Here is a 19769-nt window from a genome sequence, read left to right as displayed (position 1 = left end):
GCTGGACATTATTTATCAACATAATAGGTAGTGTTTGCTTAATGACCAATCACTTAATGATTCAAAGTTACAGCAGAGTCAAAAAAAGTTATGACATGTTCTTGAACTTATAACTGCCCCTCCTCCCCCCGAGCAATTGCATTTTGAGTGCTTGGACACAGGCTCCTACTTATGACCAGTTCCACAGTCACGTGATCACAATTTACAACATTTTTAAAATTTTCTGACAGAAAACAGCAAAAATTCCTATTGGATACGGTGAATTTGCTTAAGGGCCACACAGTTCAATTAATGACTGCATGGTTCACTTAACAATCATGGTGACTCTCTATACAGCTATTGTGAAAATAGTCATAAAATTAAGTTGCGTCACGGAATAACCAGCTCAGTGGCCACAGTGACTTACAACCAAAATTTCAAAATTCCAATTATGGTCATCAAGTGAGGAGTATGTCTAATGTATTTCTCCATTACCAAGTAATTGAAATAGCCATGTCAATTTATTTTATATGTTGGATTATGCCCATCCTTTAGTTTAGTGTTTCTCCACCTTGGCAAATTTAAGACATGTGGACTTAAACTTCCAAAACTCCTATGCTAGATAGGGAATCCTTGGAGTTGAAGTCCCACACATTTTAAACTTGCCAAGGTTGAGAAAAACTGCTTCAGCCAAAAGATGACCAAGGCTGGGAAATTTCAAGCAACTATGGCATCTCTCTTCCATTCCCTTCCACAAACCTTCTCCAAAGAAATAGGAAATTCTCTAGAACAGTGTTTCTTAACCTAGGCCAGAATTCTGGGAGTTGAAATCCACACACATCTTCAACTGGCGAAGATTGAGAAACACTGCTCTAGAAGAGACACAGAGAACTATAGCACAGCAGGCTATAGAAAGAAACCAAATAACTAAACATTGCCCTCATTCTATAAAATATTTAAAGGTAGTTGTGTTTTGCAATTATCTTTAATATTTTATAACCTGAATAAGGGATATAAAAGAAACATCAGAAAGTGAAAATGCTGCTGTTGCTGACCTAATTTCAATATATGAAGAATTATTAGCCTGAGATAGTGAAGAAGTCAGCACGAATTCTTATGAAATGTAGATACTAAAAATTTGGAAATCACACTCCAAAATTACTAGCTTCTAGAGTTAGGAATAAAAATAACTTGGAATATATAATTAATAAGAACGCTTTGTCTAAGTAAAATTACATGCAAAATGTACTTATAGAATAGTCTTTATACATCTAACAATTCTGAGGATAACGAGATCAGAAACTCATCAGATGAAATAAGAACTAATAGAAATCAATTTAAAACGACATTGCTGTAGGTTTAAATAGTTTTAGATCAGAATATTACAAAGGTTTTTTTAATCTACATAATATTATGGTATTATCAAGATCCTGCCTCTTGCTAACACACCAACTTCTGCTTGTTCTTAAGCCTGACGAACATTTTCAACATGTCATCATATCAGTGTATTCACTGATTCATATCAGTGTATCAGTGTATACATGATTTTAAAACTTGCTGCCTTATTGGTTAATAAAATACATTTTAAGTGATTTCAGATATTTTGGTCAATATAGATATTTACAATGTATATATAATAGATTCCATTAGAAAGTATTAAATATAGTGCATTATAGTAAAGACTACGGAATTACCTCATGATTTCTCTGCTATCTTCAAATGTCTTTAAAATATTTGATCGAGTGTAAAGTTGTTTTTTTAATTAGAAATGGGATTTGAACACTTCATCAGCATAATTAATCAGTTATATTCAACAGCACTAGCAGTAATTAGCACTAATGGATTAAACGTGGATGTCTTTCAAATAAATGGAGCTAAAAAAGATGCCCTTTCTCATTATATATTTGATTTTATTATATACAGTATGTTTTAGCCCAGAAGATTAGGAAGAATATGAATGCTGAAGGAGTTAATATAAAACAAAACATCAGTAATAAATATATTTGCAGATGATATGTTCATTTGCTTAAACATCCAAACACAAATGTATCTTAATTGCAATTTTAATTAAGTTCCATGAGGTAAGATATTTACAAGTTAGCTTTGATATATCTTCCACTGTGTTAATTAACATCCACAAACTATCATGGAAAGTAACAGCTTCAAAAGTAACCTAGCTCCATATTGATTCATATGCATGGAGATACTTAAAAATAACTACTTCAAAGCCTAGGCCAACTAAAAATATAATTTTGACTTTGTCCTGAAAGTCTTTTATTATTCTTACTGAGAACAATACTTGCTGGTATAATGATTACATTTCTTATAATTTTCTGGTTTTGATATCATTTTATATTGCACACTTCTTGATTTCATATATGGCAAAAAAGTTTTAATTTGATTACTTGAGGAATCAGCTCACCCCACTGGGACTGGCCCAATCTACCCATGCTGGTTAAGGAGACATGCTGCAGGCCTTGTCAGTCAAGCAGTTGTGGCTGGTGGAGACCAGAAGAGCCTTCTCTGCTATGGTTCCTGCCCTTTGGAACATCTGACCCTCCTGAGGTGAGATTGACTTCTACCCTCCTGACCTTCCACAAGAATCTGAAGACCTGGCTCTGCCAGATGGCTGGGGACCCAACAAGGAAGCATCACATTGGAGAAGATTGATGAATTAAGAGGAAATACCCCCCACCAGTCCTGTCCCCTCCCTCTCCAAGGTTTTAACTATAATTTTCTTTTGATTGTGATTTCCATTTTTATTGTTTTAAAAATATTTATCTGTTAGGATTTTAATGCTTTAATGCTGTAAACTATCCATTTTTATACGAGATAGGTAGCAAATAAATTTAATAAATAAAAATAACTAAATTAATACATAGGTACTTTTAAAAACCTCTAGGTTTTAATACAATGGACATTCAGAAAAACTGAAACAAAATAAGCTTTTCAACTAAGACAATTTAAAACATCAGCAAATCAAATAATGTTCAGTGGCCACATATTGAATAAATATTGAATTTATTGCTGGCTAGGACAGTATAGTGTACAGAGTATCTACTGTGTTAAATCCACATTTAAAACTTATTTTCTGAAACTTGGAAAATATGGAAGCAACCTTTCATCCCCAATCTGTTCCTATTCTTTGATCCTACCTTTTTAAGCAAAAGGACGTATTTGTTATAAGAAATATAAGAAATGGGAAGATAAATGATCTTATAGAATTACAGATTTATTTAAATAGAAGTTCAGTACTGTTCAGTTCTTCTTCAAGTTCAATTCCAAATATCAAGCAAGCTGTTAAGAATTAATCATTAAAATATTCCACTGATATTCCATTACAATTCATTCAAATTATAACATTTTATTGTTCTTTAGAATGGGTTGGCAGGTTGACAGATACAATTCTAGCCAGATAGGTATCCATTTCTTTGTAATTAGTCTGCATTTTTAGTCATAATATCATGGAGTACTTTATCAAAAGCTTTGCTGAAATCAAGATATATGATGCCTACAGAATTCTAATTATCTGTTAATGGTTATCCATTTTTTTAAAAAATTAATGCCACTCTGATAAAACTATTCTTCATCAACATTTGCAAAATTTTATGGATCTCTACATTGTTCTTAGGATGATCATAAGATTGCCTTATGATCTGTTCTAAAATTTTCCCAGAGTTCAGAGACAGAAAGTCCATCTTTGTATGAATCCACAGTATGTGAAGTTGGCTGAAAGGACCTGGAGTTTCTTTATTCCATTTGACAATCCTTTTGTGTCAAATGCAATAAGAACTGTCAGTATAAGCAGACACGCTAGCTGCTGAAACCAGCAGGATTGTAAGGAAAATATGTTGGGTAGTCAGGACAGTGGTGGGATTTTTTTAAAAAAATACTGTCAGTTCTGTGGGCATGGCAGGGGAAGGATACTGTAAAAGCTCCATTCCCTCCCCACTCCTGGGGGAAGGTGACTGCAAAATCCCCATTCCCTCCCCATCCCAGTAACCTGATTTCCAGCTCTGTTCTCCTGTGCAGGGCAACAAAAGAAGACCCAGCCGATTAAGCTGGAACTCCGGAGGCAGAAAATAGATGAGGGTGGGGCCAGTCAGAGGGTATTTGCTGGTTCTCCGAACTGCTCAAAATTTCCGCTGCTGGTTCTCCAGAATTGGTCAGAGCCTTCTGAATATTACCTCAGGGTCAGGATTTCTCTCTTATGTTTGGTGGGGGGGCAGGGAGGAGTTGCCCAGCTTCTACATAAGGCTTAAAATCAAGTTAATATGCCACATGGCCAACCTATAGGAACCTCTATTAACTAGATAGCAAGTAATGTGCAGGAAATCCATTTTTTTTTCTTGTCTTCTCAAAGGAATGTCCTTAATACAAAAGCAATGCTTCTTCCTGAATAGCCAACATCCAGTCATTCATATACTGAATAGTTTGGGAATAGCATTATTTACGGAACCTCCTTTCAGGTTTGATAAATGGTGGCTTAACTTGAATTTGAATAGAACTTATTATTTTCTGAAACCGGTGTATTAACCATTCCCAAGTTTCCAAGTTTAGGTCCTCCAAGTTAGCATAATGTAATCTCTTGCCTGCAGTAGTGAGAAAAAGAAGAATCTATTTGGATTAGAATTTCTCCTTGCCTTTGTTGAATTTAAATAGCATGTCATCCTAAACTCTGTTATCTGCCTCATTTCTAAAGTCCTACCAATGTTATCAAGACATTACAATATTTTTGCTTGCCAGTTTAAATCTGAATGGATGGACAGATTGAGTTACATAAAGGTAGCCAAATTTTGTGTGGTGGCTTATAGGTTCAGAAAAAAAAAAAGTTTGATTGCTGTTTCTTGATATAAAAAGTACTACTTTCTTTTTAATTGTGAAACTAAGATCAGTCTGTTTTGTGATTTAGGTCTGAGGGTTTTTGTTAATTTGAGTCACCTTCTCAATGTGATCATACAGTGCAGCATGTATCTGAATTATAATTGACCAAAACAAATAGAGCCATCTGGCTGCAAGGGGAGTCATATAATGAAAGCAGGGTTGTGCCCTTGGAAAGCAAATATCATCCTTTCTTAAATGCATAACGCAAATGAAAATTATGAAACTTGCATCACAAAGATATGACGTCATTTTTGGACCTTTTGACCTTTGAATATCAAATGGCCAATCAACTAGAATTTGACTAGAGTCCATTGAGAAGTAGCCGCAGGAAGAGTACTCTCAAATTAAATAGGAACAGAAACATGGATGGTTCTGCCATGATTTTCTGCTACTAATTTTAATTGTACACATTGGAAGGCACGCATGATCCTGTGCAGGATATTTGAAAACCAGTTGTAAATACTCCATTTTAGATAAGGCTTCCTACTTGACAGGGTAGAATTTTAGTACCAGTTTGAAGGGTGTGAAGATGCAAGCAAGGTCACTTGATCAATGGTGCTCAAATCCCACAGATAGCAACTGGCTGAGTTATGGTATCAGTTGCATCTTCTTTCTTTACTGATTATTGCCAATACAATAAGAGTATCGTTGTCCAATTTTGACAATCCTTGGTCATCCTTGCAAGACTCTCTCTCCAAACTCCACATCTTCAGCATCCAGAGCTTGGTGAAGAGAAAATCCCAATGACCAGCAATAAAACCAGCTTGGTCTAGAGGTTAAGGCACTAAGCTAGAAAACAGGAGGCCATGGGTTCAAATCCCACCTTAGCTGTGAAAACCAGCTGGGTGGTCTAGTCTTAGGGTGTCTGTCTCACCCTAACCCTAACCTATCTCTGTTACTGTGGGGAAAATAGGAGAAGGAAGAAGTGTTGAGTTATTTGTAAACATAATAAAGATGGAATATAAATAAATAATAATTAAAATATTCTATCTAGGATACTTTGCTGCTTCTGATAAATGCTATGAATGATTAGTTTCTGATTCCTTCTCAAAATACCTACTGGTTCATAATATACCATGATCTTGCTTTTCTTCTTGCAGATGTTTCACTAGCAGTCTATATAGGATTGTCAGTATATGAGGAAGTGTAATTTGCTGGCTGTATATATGAGGTAGATTTGTCCTGCCAACTATGATTGGGGTTTTTTTGTTTTTTTTATTGCTCTTTGAATAGATTATTATTTCTTCCTTGACTGTTTCATTTCTCTGAATATCAGTTAATAGGTGTGTAATGGCAAAGTATTGTTTAGGGCAGGGGTTCCCAACTTCCAGTCCATGGGTGACACTAGGCAGGGTGAGATTAAAATTTGTAGGTGTGGCTTGGTGGTCATGTGATTGGGTGAGCTTGGGTTGCTGACTGTGCGTGGCTTGGTGGTCACATGACTGGCTGGGCATGGCTTGTATGTAAATATTGTAAATATTTGTATAAATATTGAATGTTTTATTTAGAAAAAGAGCAACTTCTACCCAAAACCAGGCAAAGCAGGCAGACAGATTAAGTTGCTTGCAGAATCACAGATTCACTTACAGATCTACCTTTCTGCAATCTGCTGCCTGAGTCTGCACTGAAAAATAGAAGCTTATGGAAACCTATGGAAGGTTCAGTTCTGCTCTCAAGCTACTTCTCCCCCCCCCCCCAATCCCCCGAATACCACCCCTGACTGGGCCTCAGAGAAGCCTCCTGGGTGAAGGCAAAGCAGTACAACGGTGATTTAGATAAGCTAGAAAGCAAGAAATCCCACGATTTCCTGTTTTCTAGCTAATCAAAATTGTGCAGCACAGCTGATAGTTGGAACAGCTGATCATTGGGAGGGAGGAAAAATAACAACTTAACAAAATTTAGGCGAAGGCACAATGGGGGCAAGTTGGATGGGCACATGAAAGATAAGAAGTGACTGGCAGGGAGGGGAGGGCAGGGGCCAGCCAGTGGCACGATTTGCCAGTTCTCTGAACTACGCAGAATCCTAACAACTGGTCTATAGAACCATTCTACCAGTCCAAACTGGTAGAATCCCACCCCTAGCACCAGGCCATGGCATGCCAGAAACTGGGCCACACAAACAAGTGAAGCCCTATCTGCAGTTTGCAGGCACCATGCAAAACCATGCCCCTCCAATCTGTGGAAAAGCCTCTCTCCTTGGAACCAATCCCTGGTGCCCAAAAGGTTGGGGGACACTGGTTTGCCCTTTTCCTACACCTTCAACCAATCCCTGGTGCCCAAAGGTTGGGGGACGTTATTTGCCCTTTTCCTTCACCTTAGATACTTTTTTAAAAAACTTATATCAATGAGCCTGCTAATGACTGATTTATGGGGTCCTTGGTGGTCTCTTTCTTACAGATGTTTCTAGGAAACATCATCAGTATTAGAAGGGAGTGAGAGTTGCACTCATTTTATATACTAGTGGCTTGCTCTGTCAATGTTAGTGGGAGTGGTCTTGGTGGCTGCATGATTAGACTGCTGTATACTGTTATCTTATTTGCCTGCAATGGTAGTTTGTTGATTTGGGTATTGTTTACTTCTTGATTGTTGGTCTTTGTTGTAGATGATTCCTCTTTTTTCACCTGGGGCTGCTAGGTCTTTTTGTTTACTTAGGATGTTTTGGAGCGCTTTAGCTGATTTATGTGTTACATTGATGCCATATGGTTGTAATAGTAGGTTGGTGCTTTGGGGCTGATTTCTCAGAGTGTCAAGCCTCTAGGACTTTATAAATCCCGTTTTAGATATAAGACTTCCTACTCGATAGAATAGTATCCACTATTATATGAATAGATATAAATTACTCTCAAGGCAACTCTAAATATCACAATAATATCATTTCAGTCTATATGTTTCTATCAAAAAATTAAAAATAACATAGTAATTGCAGCACTAATTAAATGCAAAATGTCATTATGTCAATTATATTTTCTCCTACAAAATAAGGAATAAACATCACAATGTTGCAATTCAGTGCAGAATAACCAAGTTCTCTTCAGCATACTCCCTAGTCTAAAATAAAATGTCATTTTAGACGAAAATGTTCAGTTTAGAGGAAAAAGGCTATACCTTTAATTCAAGAAAAAGACAGCATACAGCAGTAATTCAGTTCACAATAATCTAATCAGGATGAATAAAGTGGTGAGTTTTTGTGAATAGAGGTGATTTTTTTCTATGATGGAGGTTACATCTGTTGTTGTTTTTTTACAATCCTTTCTTGTTTTTCTTCAAAATTGGTTTTGGGGAAGATTTTAAGGACATGTGAAGGACTAAAGGATTTTGAGAACATGTAAAGGAAGAGAACAAGTCTGTCTCTAGAGTTTCTTTACATCACGTTACATACAACCCTTTGTTATTATAGTCTGGCACAAGTTTATGCAAAGTGTTTATTCTTCTTTGGAGGGCAGGTGGTGGGGAAGTTATTCAAGGATTATTTTTTATTTACTTAACAAGTAATTAAAGAATGAAATACTGAAATAGTGATTGAGTACACTATACACTAAAGTACAACTTGCAAAAAATGAATATCTGCATAAAGATAAATGATAGACAGGCAGATAGACAGGTGATTGATAGATGATTGATGCACAGGTATGGAATAGGTGGGGAATAGGTGGTACCTGGCTGAATAATAGTAATTGTGAGAGGGATCTTGGAGTCCTAGTCACTTAAATATGAGCCAGCAACAGCTGCCAAAAAACCAATGAAGTCCTAGGCTGCATTAACAGAAGGACAGAATCAAGATCATGTGATGTTAGTGCCACTTTATAATGCCTCAGTAAGACCATCGTTGGAATATTGCATCCAGTTCTGGTCATCATGATATAAAAAAAGATGTTGAAACTCTAGAAAGAGTGCAGAAAAGAGCAACAAAGATGATTAGAATACATATGAAGAATAGCTGCAGGAATTGGGTATATCTAGTTCAATGAAAAGAAGGATGAGGTGTAATTGTGACATGATAGCAGTGTTCCAATATCTAAGGGAGGGAGTCACAAAGAAGAGGGAGTCAAGCTATTCTCCAAAATACCTGAAAGCAGAACAAGAAGCAGTGAATGGAAAGTAATCAAGGATAGAACCAACCTAAAAATAAAGAGAAATTTTCTGACAGAACAATTCATCAGTGGAATGGCTTGCCTTCAGAAGTTGTGGGTGCTCCATCACTGGAAGTTTTTAAGAAGAGATTGGATAACCACTTGTCTGAAATGGTATAGGATGAGCAGAGAGTAGGAGTAGAAGACCTCCAAGGTCACTTCCAACCCTGTTATTCTGTTATGCTACATAATACATTAAACCTGATAAGTAAATACTTTGACTTTAAAAAAAATTGTTTGTTATAGCAACAAGAGATTGAGTGGAAAGTATCTATTGTTAACCACAACAATATTTTCATAATGATTAGTAGTTTTCAATAGTCTTTACATAAAATGACATCAAATATTTCTAGGTACTGGTTTCCTATAGGAGGATTTTTTAGTCATGCTGAAAATATGCTATAACAGTGCATTAGATCAACATTTAAAATAACTTTATAACAACTTTCACTCATTATTTTTGAATCTGAGCAAATGAATGAAATATTATTTTTTCAGTCATCAATCACTAAGAATATAATCTGAACATTGTGCTTATAACTCATGGTGTTTCTTAAACATTAGGCCAAATTCAGTATGGTACAATCTATCTGTGGTTGAATGAAAATTGCCCTTCATTAAAAAAAAAATCTTCTACTTTATGTAGTTAATCAATTTTTATATCACTTTGAAATCTGTTCCTTGTGGTATGTGCTGTTAAGACAATAACTCATTGTAATTATGAGCATACTTATTAAGCATATAGAAAATGACATTATGTATTAAATTTTGCTAAGCAGTATCACTTACAGCTCAATGAAAGTTAATTAACATTGTGAAGAGAACAGGGTGAGTTAGGATTGGTCAAATTTATCTTCTCATTGTACATATGTGCAATAATATTTTTTGTACAGGTTTTTTGGGGGAGGTAGGGTTATGCTTTTGTTTTATTTTATTTGCTTGTTTTACAGTTTTGTACTTTATTTTCTACTATAAAACAATATTATTTTTTAAAAAAGAATAACAACATTTTTAAAAACTTGGTTGGATTCAGATTAGTAATGTTTCCTACCCACCCTCAAATTGTCTGTAAACTATAGTAGCATAAAATGTGCTGACTTATTGCCAAAATCCTATCCTGCCACCATTGCAATGTTCCAGCTTGCTGGCAAATGATAGTATCTGGATGTATTGAGTTATTGTTTGCAGCAATTCTCATCTCCAGTCACACTCAAACAGCAAGAAAAGATCTACACCAAGCAATGCAAGGATGAGGCAGGCTAGCTCTTGCTTTTTTTTCTTCCCAGTATTTTTCCACAAGTTCAGACTCTGCTTTTTTTGGATCAACCAAGTGATGACTTTACTCTAGCTCACATCACTAAATCAATGTAAATCAGGTATTCTGCTTAATATATTTTGTTGATGAGAAATGAGATGATTAAGAGAGCCTTCCAGGAAACAAAAAATCAAAACCAGGAATTTCAGAACAGGGCGGGTGTTTATGATTATTTTTGTAGCATCAAATCAGTTGGGGCAAAAATGAGATAAGGGGAAAAAGAATATACAAAAGTCCTGGTGATGGGGAAAATTAAGACAGGAAGAAGGGACAAATAATGTGTTCAGGTGGCTTCAGCTCTGCTTCAGACTGTAGGCCCTCTACGTTCTTTCTATCTAATGTTATATTTGTCGAATGAATCAAGCAGGACATTCTTCCCCAACAAGTATGTGACAAACAGAACAGAGACTTTGGGTTGGCAGGGAAGACAGATGCTTAGCCTTGCCTTAGGAAGTGATTAAACAGGAAGATACCCAGGGGTTGGAAAGCTATGGAGTTTTGCTCAATGTGTTTGTCCAGCTGGAATCGGATACTCAGACAGATGTCTTCAGTCTAATGCTAAACCAGCCAGCTCCTCACCACATAAAACACACATAAACTCAAAGGGCATACTTAATGAACCATTAGGTATTTTTCTGCTGACAGTTTTCTATGTTTCTATGTTATGTCTCACCTGTGCCCACGAGGTGAGAGTCCAAGTTTCCAAAGGAATATAAACAAGCAAACAAGACCAGTAACGACAGGGTTAAATTCCTTTGGCTGGAGAAGTCCTTGGCAGTCTCCCACAAGCTGCCTGCCAAGTCCGATAATAAAGCAAGAACATAAATCACAGGCAAACGCCACACGCAGAATTTGCCAAATTAACAAGTTGTCCCAAACAAGAATCCAGAGCTAACACGCCCACTTTTATTCCCTAAGGGGCGTGTCAGTCTTTCATCTCAGTCCCTGATTTGTCCTTTCCTTCTGCATTGCGTTTCACGCCTATGCCTGCATCTTTGCCTCGCATCAAACCAACATTCCTCAGTTTGATCCTCAGCCAGAGGCTCCGCTACGCTCTCCTGATTATCTGCTGACACCTGAGGCACAACCAGGGAAGAAGGTCCTGGGGAGGAAGGCAATTCCAAATCTTCCAGCAAAGCAGGCTCAAACCTCAGAGCCAAATCCTCCTCTTCCTCATGGCTCAAGTCTGTGTCCTCCAGCAAAGCAGGCTCAAACCTCAAGGCCAAATCCTCCTCTTCCTCATTGCTCAAGTCTGTGTCTTCTAACAGAGCAGGCTCAAACCTCCGAGTCACAACATTTCTATATACAAACTTGTTAAGAAATAATCAACAAAATGCATTTTTTTTGTTATTGAAATGGAGACCCATTTCATTAACTCTGTTTGTTATGCTGTCAATTATGTAGATTTCTCCATCATTTTTATTTATATTTTTAAATTAGTGAATGATCTCTGAAATACAAAAATTCAAAACCAGAGGAGTGTCAGGTCTAAAACTTACCTGAAAAATTCCATGAAAGAAAAGCCATAGCCATGCTGTTCTGCAATACCTGCACAAACAACATTTGCAGAGGCTCCAATCAATGTTCCATTACCTGCAATTCAATAAATAACAAGTAAAACAATCGAGCAGATATTTGGGGTCTTGCTACTTCTAGACTAAATGTAAGTGAGGAAAGGAGAGTCATCATTTCACATCCACCTGAAAAGAAATTGACAGAACAATAACTTCCCTGCCTATAAACAGTTGCACCTTTTCAAATGCAGCCTGTCTTTGTGCTCCTATTGTGAATGAGACAAGAGGCAGTGAGAGAAAGAAAAAACGATGGCACTGTGTTGTTAAGATGAGGCATTCAAAGCAATTTGCTGATTATTTCTTTCAAATTCAGGAAAGTAACATTAAGATAAAATGAAAAGCATCAGAAAAAGGCATCACTATTGACAGGTGGAACAATGGAAACAGAGGGGAGTCCTTTATTTCCTTAGAAAGTTATGTAACAGTAGCACAATAAGTATCTTTAAAACATAAGATACCCATTGTATCTTATACAATGAGACTTTTAAACCTACAAACACACACATATGGGTACACATACGAATGGAAATCAGGAATTTATCCTTCTGCCACAAAATGGAAGAATGCTGAAAATTTAACAGGTTGCAATGTTTAACTCCATAATTTCCTTCCCTTCTTAGGTTAAGGACCTTCTCTTGAGAAAAATGCATACATGTAAAAATCATAGAATTTCTAAAGAATTGCAATATTGCATATGCAATATATTAGTGAAAGATAATTTCTAAATTAATGAAAAATAATCAGTTTTCAATCTCTAAACTTCTGATGAGCTGTATCTAAATGTTGTTTCATTTTTTTAGTAATAGATTGCAGTAAACTGAGCAAAATGTAATCTGAATTAAGGGGCAGGCCATGATTTTGACAAGAACAGAGAATATAATAAATTCACAGATGTGTCTGTTGTGATGTATGCAAAAAAGGGTGGGCTTCATTGTTACGGCCATCACTTTGACTTTTAGATCCCCTCCCTGTAGACAACCCTGGAAACTTGGGAACTGTGGCACGAAATACAGCAAAAGCCTAGAAAGGTAAGCTGTGGCAATGTTTTCTAAAATGGAGAAACAGTGTGTGAACACAGAGATAAGCAATGGATTATCCATGGCGAACTATAACTGTGATAAGTCTGTGACAGTTTCAGAATGGGATTAGTCCCAACAGTAACCGAAAATCAATTACTGTACATCCAATTTGGTTTGGTTTTTCACATCCTGTTGTCACTGAGCAGAATTTGAGTGTTCTTCCTCTATAAACTGGAAAAAAGACACCTTAGAGCATTCTCTCCATTGTTTACTTAAGAAATTGAGACTCACTGAAGTAGAAAAACATTAGGTGTTTTGCACAACTAAAGCCTGTACAGTTCAGAATGTCAACATGGATTTTGTGTACATGTGTGAATAGGTCTTTATATTATAATGCTGAAGCTGTCAGAGAGCTATGACTGTGACTTAAAAAATGAAGCAAAATACGATGTTCTTCAAATGTTAATTTCATCCCAATTTTCACACTCAGCATAACTATACCTGAACAGAAAGAAATGATACTTCTTTTGGATCATCCTTAAATCCTAGATTAAACCCTATTACATCTTTAAAAAAAACCCTCACCTCTTTGTAATCTGTGCAGGCTTCAATCCCATTCACACACTCAATTTGGAAATCTTTGGATGTTTTTTCCAGTGTTTGAAATTATTCTCTAATTTTATTTCTCTGAGATCATTTTCTAAAGCCACTAATGGATCAAATGGATTTTACTTGACTGGGAATGGGAATATAGTTGCGGATTTTGCTGTATTAACCGATCAAAGGCTAGAAAACACCCTTATATACTATTTCTTATACTTGGCTTCACATTTGTCAGACCGTGGGGAAAAAAACCAGAACTTTCCAGACACAGACACTGTTCCGCTCCAAACCAGTGAGATTTCTTGTTACAGTGTTTTTCCAGTAAATAGTTTACACTGATTTCTATGCAGTGGCCTTAGTTTAACAAGCCATATAATCATATACTTTTACATGCAGCTTCATGAAAGCCTACTTCCCTTATTCAAAGAGGCATTCCTTATCACAACTTGCTCACTTGGTTAGAGAGCTAATTTCACTTTTAAGTTTGTTTTTAGACTAGAGAGGAGGAGTGAAAGAGAGGAAAACCATTATTCCTGAGCATTTTAAAATTCCAGAACTTTGATCAATCTTGCCTGACTAGTTCCTGTTACTTCCAGATGTTTCAGTGGTTTCCACAAATTCACACATTCTGCAGATCTCTCTTTCTCACCTTTCCTGCTCTTCCTAATGTATACACCTGTTATGTCCTGAGGACTCAAGGAGTTCTCACTCAGGTCCACTCACTTTACGTGGGCGTTATTCCCCATTCCCATTGGTTGGCTCTCCCCAGCAGCCAGCTATAAAAGCAGGCTGCGGGGTCCAACCGGTTGCTGATTGCTGCGAGCCAGTTCCAGGCTTGGCAAGCACTGTCAGCCCTTTATTGTAAAATAAAGTATTGTTGCACTCATGCTCTGGTTCAGCCTCTCATTGCTCAAACTTAACACTGGCGACGAGGGTGGGATGGCTACCAGAAGCACCTTGCAACCGCTGAGTCACTAGCCACCGATCCGCAGCCCAGAGAGAGCGATCGGCTGGCGACAGGGAAACGCTGATCCGCAGCCAGAGAGAGCGGTCAGCCAACAATACGAGCGATCAAAAAGAGCAAACGCTGATCCGCAGCCAGAGAAAGCGGTCTGATTCAAAGTTAGAAGTGTCTGTAGCCGCTTGTTAGCCCCGCTGCAGGGAAAGTGAAGTGCTGCGAGCCGCAGCCGCTCTGTATTTGGCGCGAAATTCAAACGGGTGTCATTTGAATTTCGAGCCAGTAGGAGACACAGCACAGCGCTGTAGGAAGTCACTAACACCCACTTTTTGGCGCGAATCTAGACACCTCCAACGGCTAGCAGCCAACGTGGTAACCCAGAGAGAGAAAGAGAGGGTAGCAAAAAAAACCTCTCCAGAGCTGATATCACTAGTAACTCACGAGCGCCCGTAGTCCCAGAGAGATTTTTCCGCAGGTAGCCCAGCCGTTCCAGCACCATGAGTTCCAACCCAGTATTCCGGCGTTTAAACCAGACGAAGAGAAGTGGGAGTCGTATAAGAACCGTTTCAATCATTACATCGATGCGGTCGGCTTGGCGGATGCGGGAGAGCATCGGAAAAATCCTATTTCCTAATCTACTGCGGAGCCACCGTTTCTGATACCGCCGCAGCACTCGTAGCGCCGAGAGAATTGAAAAACGTTCCGTGGTCCGAGTTGCTTGAGATCCTCACTAACCACTACGCTCCCAGGCCTTCACAAATCGCCAGGAGGTTCATGTTCCGTATGAGGAAGCAATCAAGTAAGGAGACCATCAATCAATATATGGCCGCCCTCAGAACAGCGGCCCTGCACTGCGGGTTTGGAACATACTTGGAAGACATGCTCCTCGATCAATTAGTTTGTGGGGTCAAAGATCTCAACCTACAGAGGCGCCTGCTAGCAAAAAGACCTCAACCTCGCATAGCGGTCGAGGAGGCCCTAGCAGCCGAGCTAGCAACGAACTCAGCCACCGAAATTCAGGGCCCAAGTGCCAAGCTAGCATCGTTCCCAGTCCATTCCGAAGAGGTGGAAGCGGAGGAAACCCACAACGATGAAAACGACGTCCACCGCCTCGCCAACGACAGACGGTCGCAGGTAGGGGCCAAACAAGAATACACCGGTCCACCCAAGCACATCACATTGTGCCTAGCCTGTGGGGATCGCATCAAAGGGCCACCTGCAAGTTTAAAGGAGCCACTTGCAACAACTGCCATAAGAGGGGGCACATCGCGAGAGTCTGCCAAGCCCCCCAAAGCGCTGCACACAGACCCCCGTCCTCGCACGCGGGACCACAGAGGCAAGTATTAAACTGTCGCACGCACCGCCTTGCCAGGCGTGCTTGCCACGCTGTTAGTAAAATTTCTCTCTCCGTTTCCCTAGAAGGTAAACCGTGCCACATGGAGGTTGACACAGGGTCAGCGCTCTCAATAATCTCGTGGAACACCCTCAAGAGACTCCACCCCAGCCTATCTACTACCCGGCTTCAGAGATGCCAGTTCGGTCTGAAGGACTACCAGGGGAAGGCCATTCCCGTGATCGGCAGAGGCAAGTTCTTTGTCAGTTTTAGAGCTTTTTAAAGGCCACCTACCTCTAGTGGTAGTTAACGACAATCTACCCACCTTATTGGGGCTCGATTGGTTTCCCCACCTCGGCCTAGGGTTAACAGGAGTCCATGCTGTCTCAACCTCAGACACTGACTCCTTATTCACTGACTACACAGATGTGTTCAGCGAGGAGCTGGGGTGTTATAATGGAACCCCCATCTCATTCACCGTTGACCCCCAGGCAGTCCCAATCAGATTAAAACCACGTAGAGTTCCATTTGCTATTCGACCAAAACTAGACGCTGAATTGGATAAACTACTAAAACAAGGGGTCATTGAGCCAACAGATTTCGCCAAGTGGGAGACGCCCATCGTCACACCCCTTAAAAAAGATGGTAGCCTGAGAATTTGCTCGGACTACAAGACAACAATCAATAAATATTTACAAGTTAGCGCCTACCCTGTGCCCGTCATTCAGCACTTATTGCACACATTCGAGCCGGGCAGTATTTTTGCTAAATTGGACATGTCTCAAGCATATCAGCAGTTCCCTGTTGATAATCAAACAGCGGAACTTCAGACCATCGTCACTCACAGGGGTGCCTTCCGATGCAAGCGTCTCCAATTTGGCGTAAGTGTTGCCCGGGTATTTTCAATCCCTCATGGAGCGGATTTTACAGGGCCTCCCTGGTGTAGTACCCTACTTCGACGACATCTTGGTCTCGGCCAGGGACAGACCCCAACTCTTCCAGAGAGTGCGAGCAGTGTTAGAGAGGTTCAGACAGCATGGCCTCAAGTTAAAAAAAGAAAAATGCGCCATTGCCACTAGACAGGTGGACTTTCTGGGTTATAAAATTGACGCCTCTGGCATTCACCCCCTGGAGTCCAAGGTTAGAGCAATCCACGAAGCTCCCACACCAACCTCCAAAACGGAGCTACAAGCTTTCTTAGGGCTGCTGAACTTTTATGCATCCTTCTTGCCCCATAAAGCCTCAGTAGCCGAACCCCTACACAGATTACTAGACAAAAAGTCACCGTGGCACTGGGGGCACAAAGAAGACCAGGCGTTTAACGCCGTCAAATCACTACTTACGTCAGAGGCAGTGCTCATCCAATTCGACCCCAACCTTCCTTTAGTACTGGCAGCAGACGCATCCCCTTTTGGAATTGGGGCGGTCCTTAGTCACAGACTCCCCAATGGCGCCGAGGCCCCCATCGCCTTTTTCTCCAGGACGCTCTCGGCCACGGAGCGAAATTACAGCCAAATAGACAAGGAAGCTCTAGCAGCTGTTGCAGCCGTGAAAAGTTTCACGAATTCCTTTTGGCCACTTCTTCGAACTGGTCACCGACCATAAGCCCCTCCTGGGCCTACTGGCCGGCGACAAACAGACACCTCAAGTCCTTTCCCCTAGAATGACAAGGTGGACACTTTTCCTAGCGGCCTACTCATACAAACTTATTCACCGCCCGGGCAAAACTCTATCCCACGCCGACGCTCTCAGTCGCTGCCCCTTACCCGCTCCGGCTGAAGACCCAGCTCCTGTCAACGCCATTTTTGAAATCACCCAGTTGGACCTGCCCATCACCGCCCTTGACATCGCCGCTAAAACCAAGGCAGACCAAACGCTCGCCCAGGTGCTCGACTGGGTGAGGAGGGGGTGGCCGGGAGGCAACGTTGATAACAAATTCACACCCTTTAAGACTCGCATGCAGGAGCTGTCCAGTTTGCAGGGTTGTCTACTGTGGGGCACTTGAGTGGTCATTCCGACCTCGCTGCGTACCCGAGTCCTGGAGGCGTTGCACGAGGGACACCCCGCATTGTGAGAATGAAGGCATTAGCACGCAGCTACGTGTGGTGGCCGGGTCTAGACGAGGACATTGTCAATTGGGTAAGTTCCTGCAGCATTTGCCAGGAATCCCGTCCTGCTCCCCCATCGCCACCCCTACCAGATGGGAGAGCGCCAACGCCCCTTAGTCTAGAATCCATATCGATCTGGCAGGCCCCGTGCATGGAAAGATGTTCCTAGTGGTCGTGGACGCTTATTCCAAATGGATAGACGTGGCACAGCTATCCACGACCACCACACTAGCAATCACCAACGTGTTAACGCGCCTGTTCGTTACACATGGACTACCCGACTCCATTGTCTCCAATAATGGCCCACAGTTCGCATCAGTAGAATTCAGCCGTTTTGCTGCCAACCTGGGCATTCGCCACATTTTCACAGCCCCATTTCACCCTGCCAGTAATGGGTTGGCTGAAAGGGCCGTCAGGACCACCAAAGAGGCCCTCGCTAGGTTTGGCAGGGATGACTGGCACCACAAACTCGCACGGTTCCTGATGAGCCAGCACTCAACCCCCTGTGCAGTCACCAATAAGTCCCCAGCGGAACTTCTGATGGGCCGGCGCCTGAGGACTGTATTGGACAGATTGCACCCACAATACTGCCCTGACTCTCCCCTCGCTTCTACTTGGGGTTAGACATTTTTGTTACAGGAGCCGATATTCGCAAGGAATTTCGCTGGGGACCCACTTTGGATTCCAGGCGAGGTCATCGCCATCACCGGGCCGAGATCGTATAGAGTCAGGCTGGAGGATGGTCGCGTCTGGAGGAGACATATAGACCAGCTTAGAAGGCGCCTCAGCACCCTTGCCAACAAGAATCCAGAGTCTCCAGTCGAAGGGGAACCGCCTCATCCGCCGCCCAGCCACATCGTACCCAGCGACCAGTCTGCACCAGCGGTCGTTCCGGTCAGCCCAAACTCGGACAACAGCGCCCAGAGAGTTGACCAGCCTGATCCAACCCACGAGCTCGACCCCAGTAACCAACCCGGTGGTTCCCGAGGATGCCCAGTCAGAGAGAGTGTTGGCGACACTATGCCGGCTCGACCATCACAGACTGGTACCGAACAGACAGACAATGTTCCCGAGTTGCGCCGTTCCGGGCGCCAACACAAACCCCCCGTCTACCTCAAGGACTATGCATGTTCGCATCTGGGGGGAAGGGGTGTTATGTCCTGAGGACTCAAGGAGTTCTCACTCAGGTCCACTCACTTTACGTGGGCGTTATTCCCCATTCCCATTGGTTGGCTCTCCCCAGCAGCCAGCTATAAAAGCAGGATGCGGGGTCCAACCGGTTGCTGATTGCTGCGAGCCAGTTCCAGGCTTGGCAAGCACGGTCAGCCCTTTATTGTAAAATAAAGTATTGTTGCACTCATGCTCTGGTTCAGCCTCTCATTGCTCAAACTTAACAACACCTGTCTTGTATATATTACTACGTCAGGTGTGCCCGGTCACAGGTGACTTAATTAGGCAATAAGATTATCAATATCTACATGATTCTATGTACACACGTAGCACATAACCACACAAAAAAAATCATAACACTAATTTGCTACATTCATGTTCACCACGGTATCAAATCCTAGTTATAATGCTGAGTTCATGATGGCTTTCTCTGATTTCTTTAATACTTAAAGTACTACACATTTCTTGAGAGTTTATTAATACTATTATATCTATTTAGGTACTAGTAAAAAAATCAATCAAAATAAAGCATAACACAATTCAATGACTAGAGACAATAAATACAATGGGAACAGTTTGATGGAGAAGAATAGGATTTTATACACAAGTGTGTATCTTTAACCCTGAATTAACTAGTCCCCATCAAATATAATGCCTTAAAACTGAATTACCAGTCCAAACAATGTTTGCCCAGGG

At 40.8% G+C, this 19769-nt stretch overlaps 1 protein-coding gene across 3 annotated transcripts in view; it reads right to left on the bottom strand.

The window, feature by feature from the left end:
• The window catches only part of OCA2 (OCA2 melanosomal transmembrane protein), a 208874-nt gene that overhangs the window by 22677 nt on the left and 166428 nt on the right, over nucleotides 1-19769 (bottom strand). For all 3 annotated transcript variants that reach the window (XM_087938439.1, XM_087938438.1, XM_087938440.1), the window contains one exon: nucleotides 11808-11901. In XM_087938439.1, coding sequence (XP_087794565.1) covers nucleotides 11808-11901 — 94 coding nt within the window. The remainder of the gene's footprint in view (nucleotides 1-11807; nucleotides 11902-19769) is intronic.

This window comes from Pseudonaja textilis, chromosome 8, assembly GCF_049901715.1.
Source record: "Pseudonaja textilis isolate UNSWEBS1 chromosome 8, rPseTex1.2, whole genome shotgun sequence".
NCBI lineage: Eukaryota > Metazoa > Chordata > Lepidosauria > Squamata > Elapidae > Pseudonaja > Pseudonaja textilis.
This window is presented reverse-complemented; position numbering and strand designations above follow the sequence as displayed.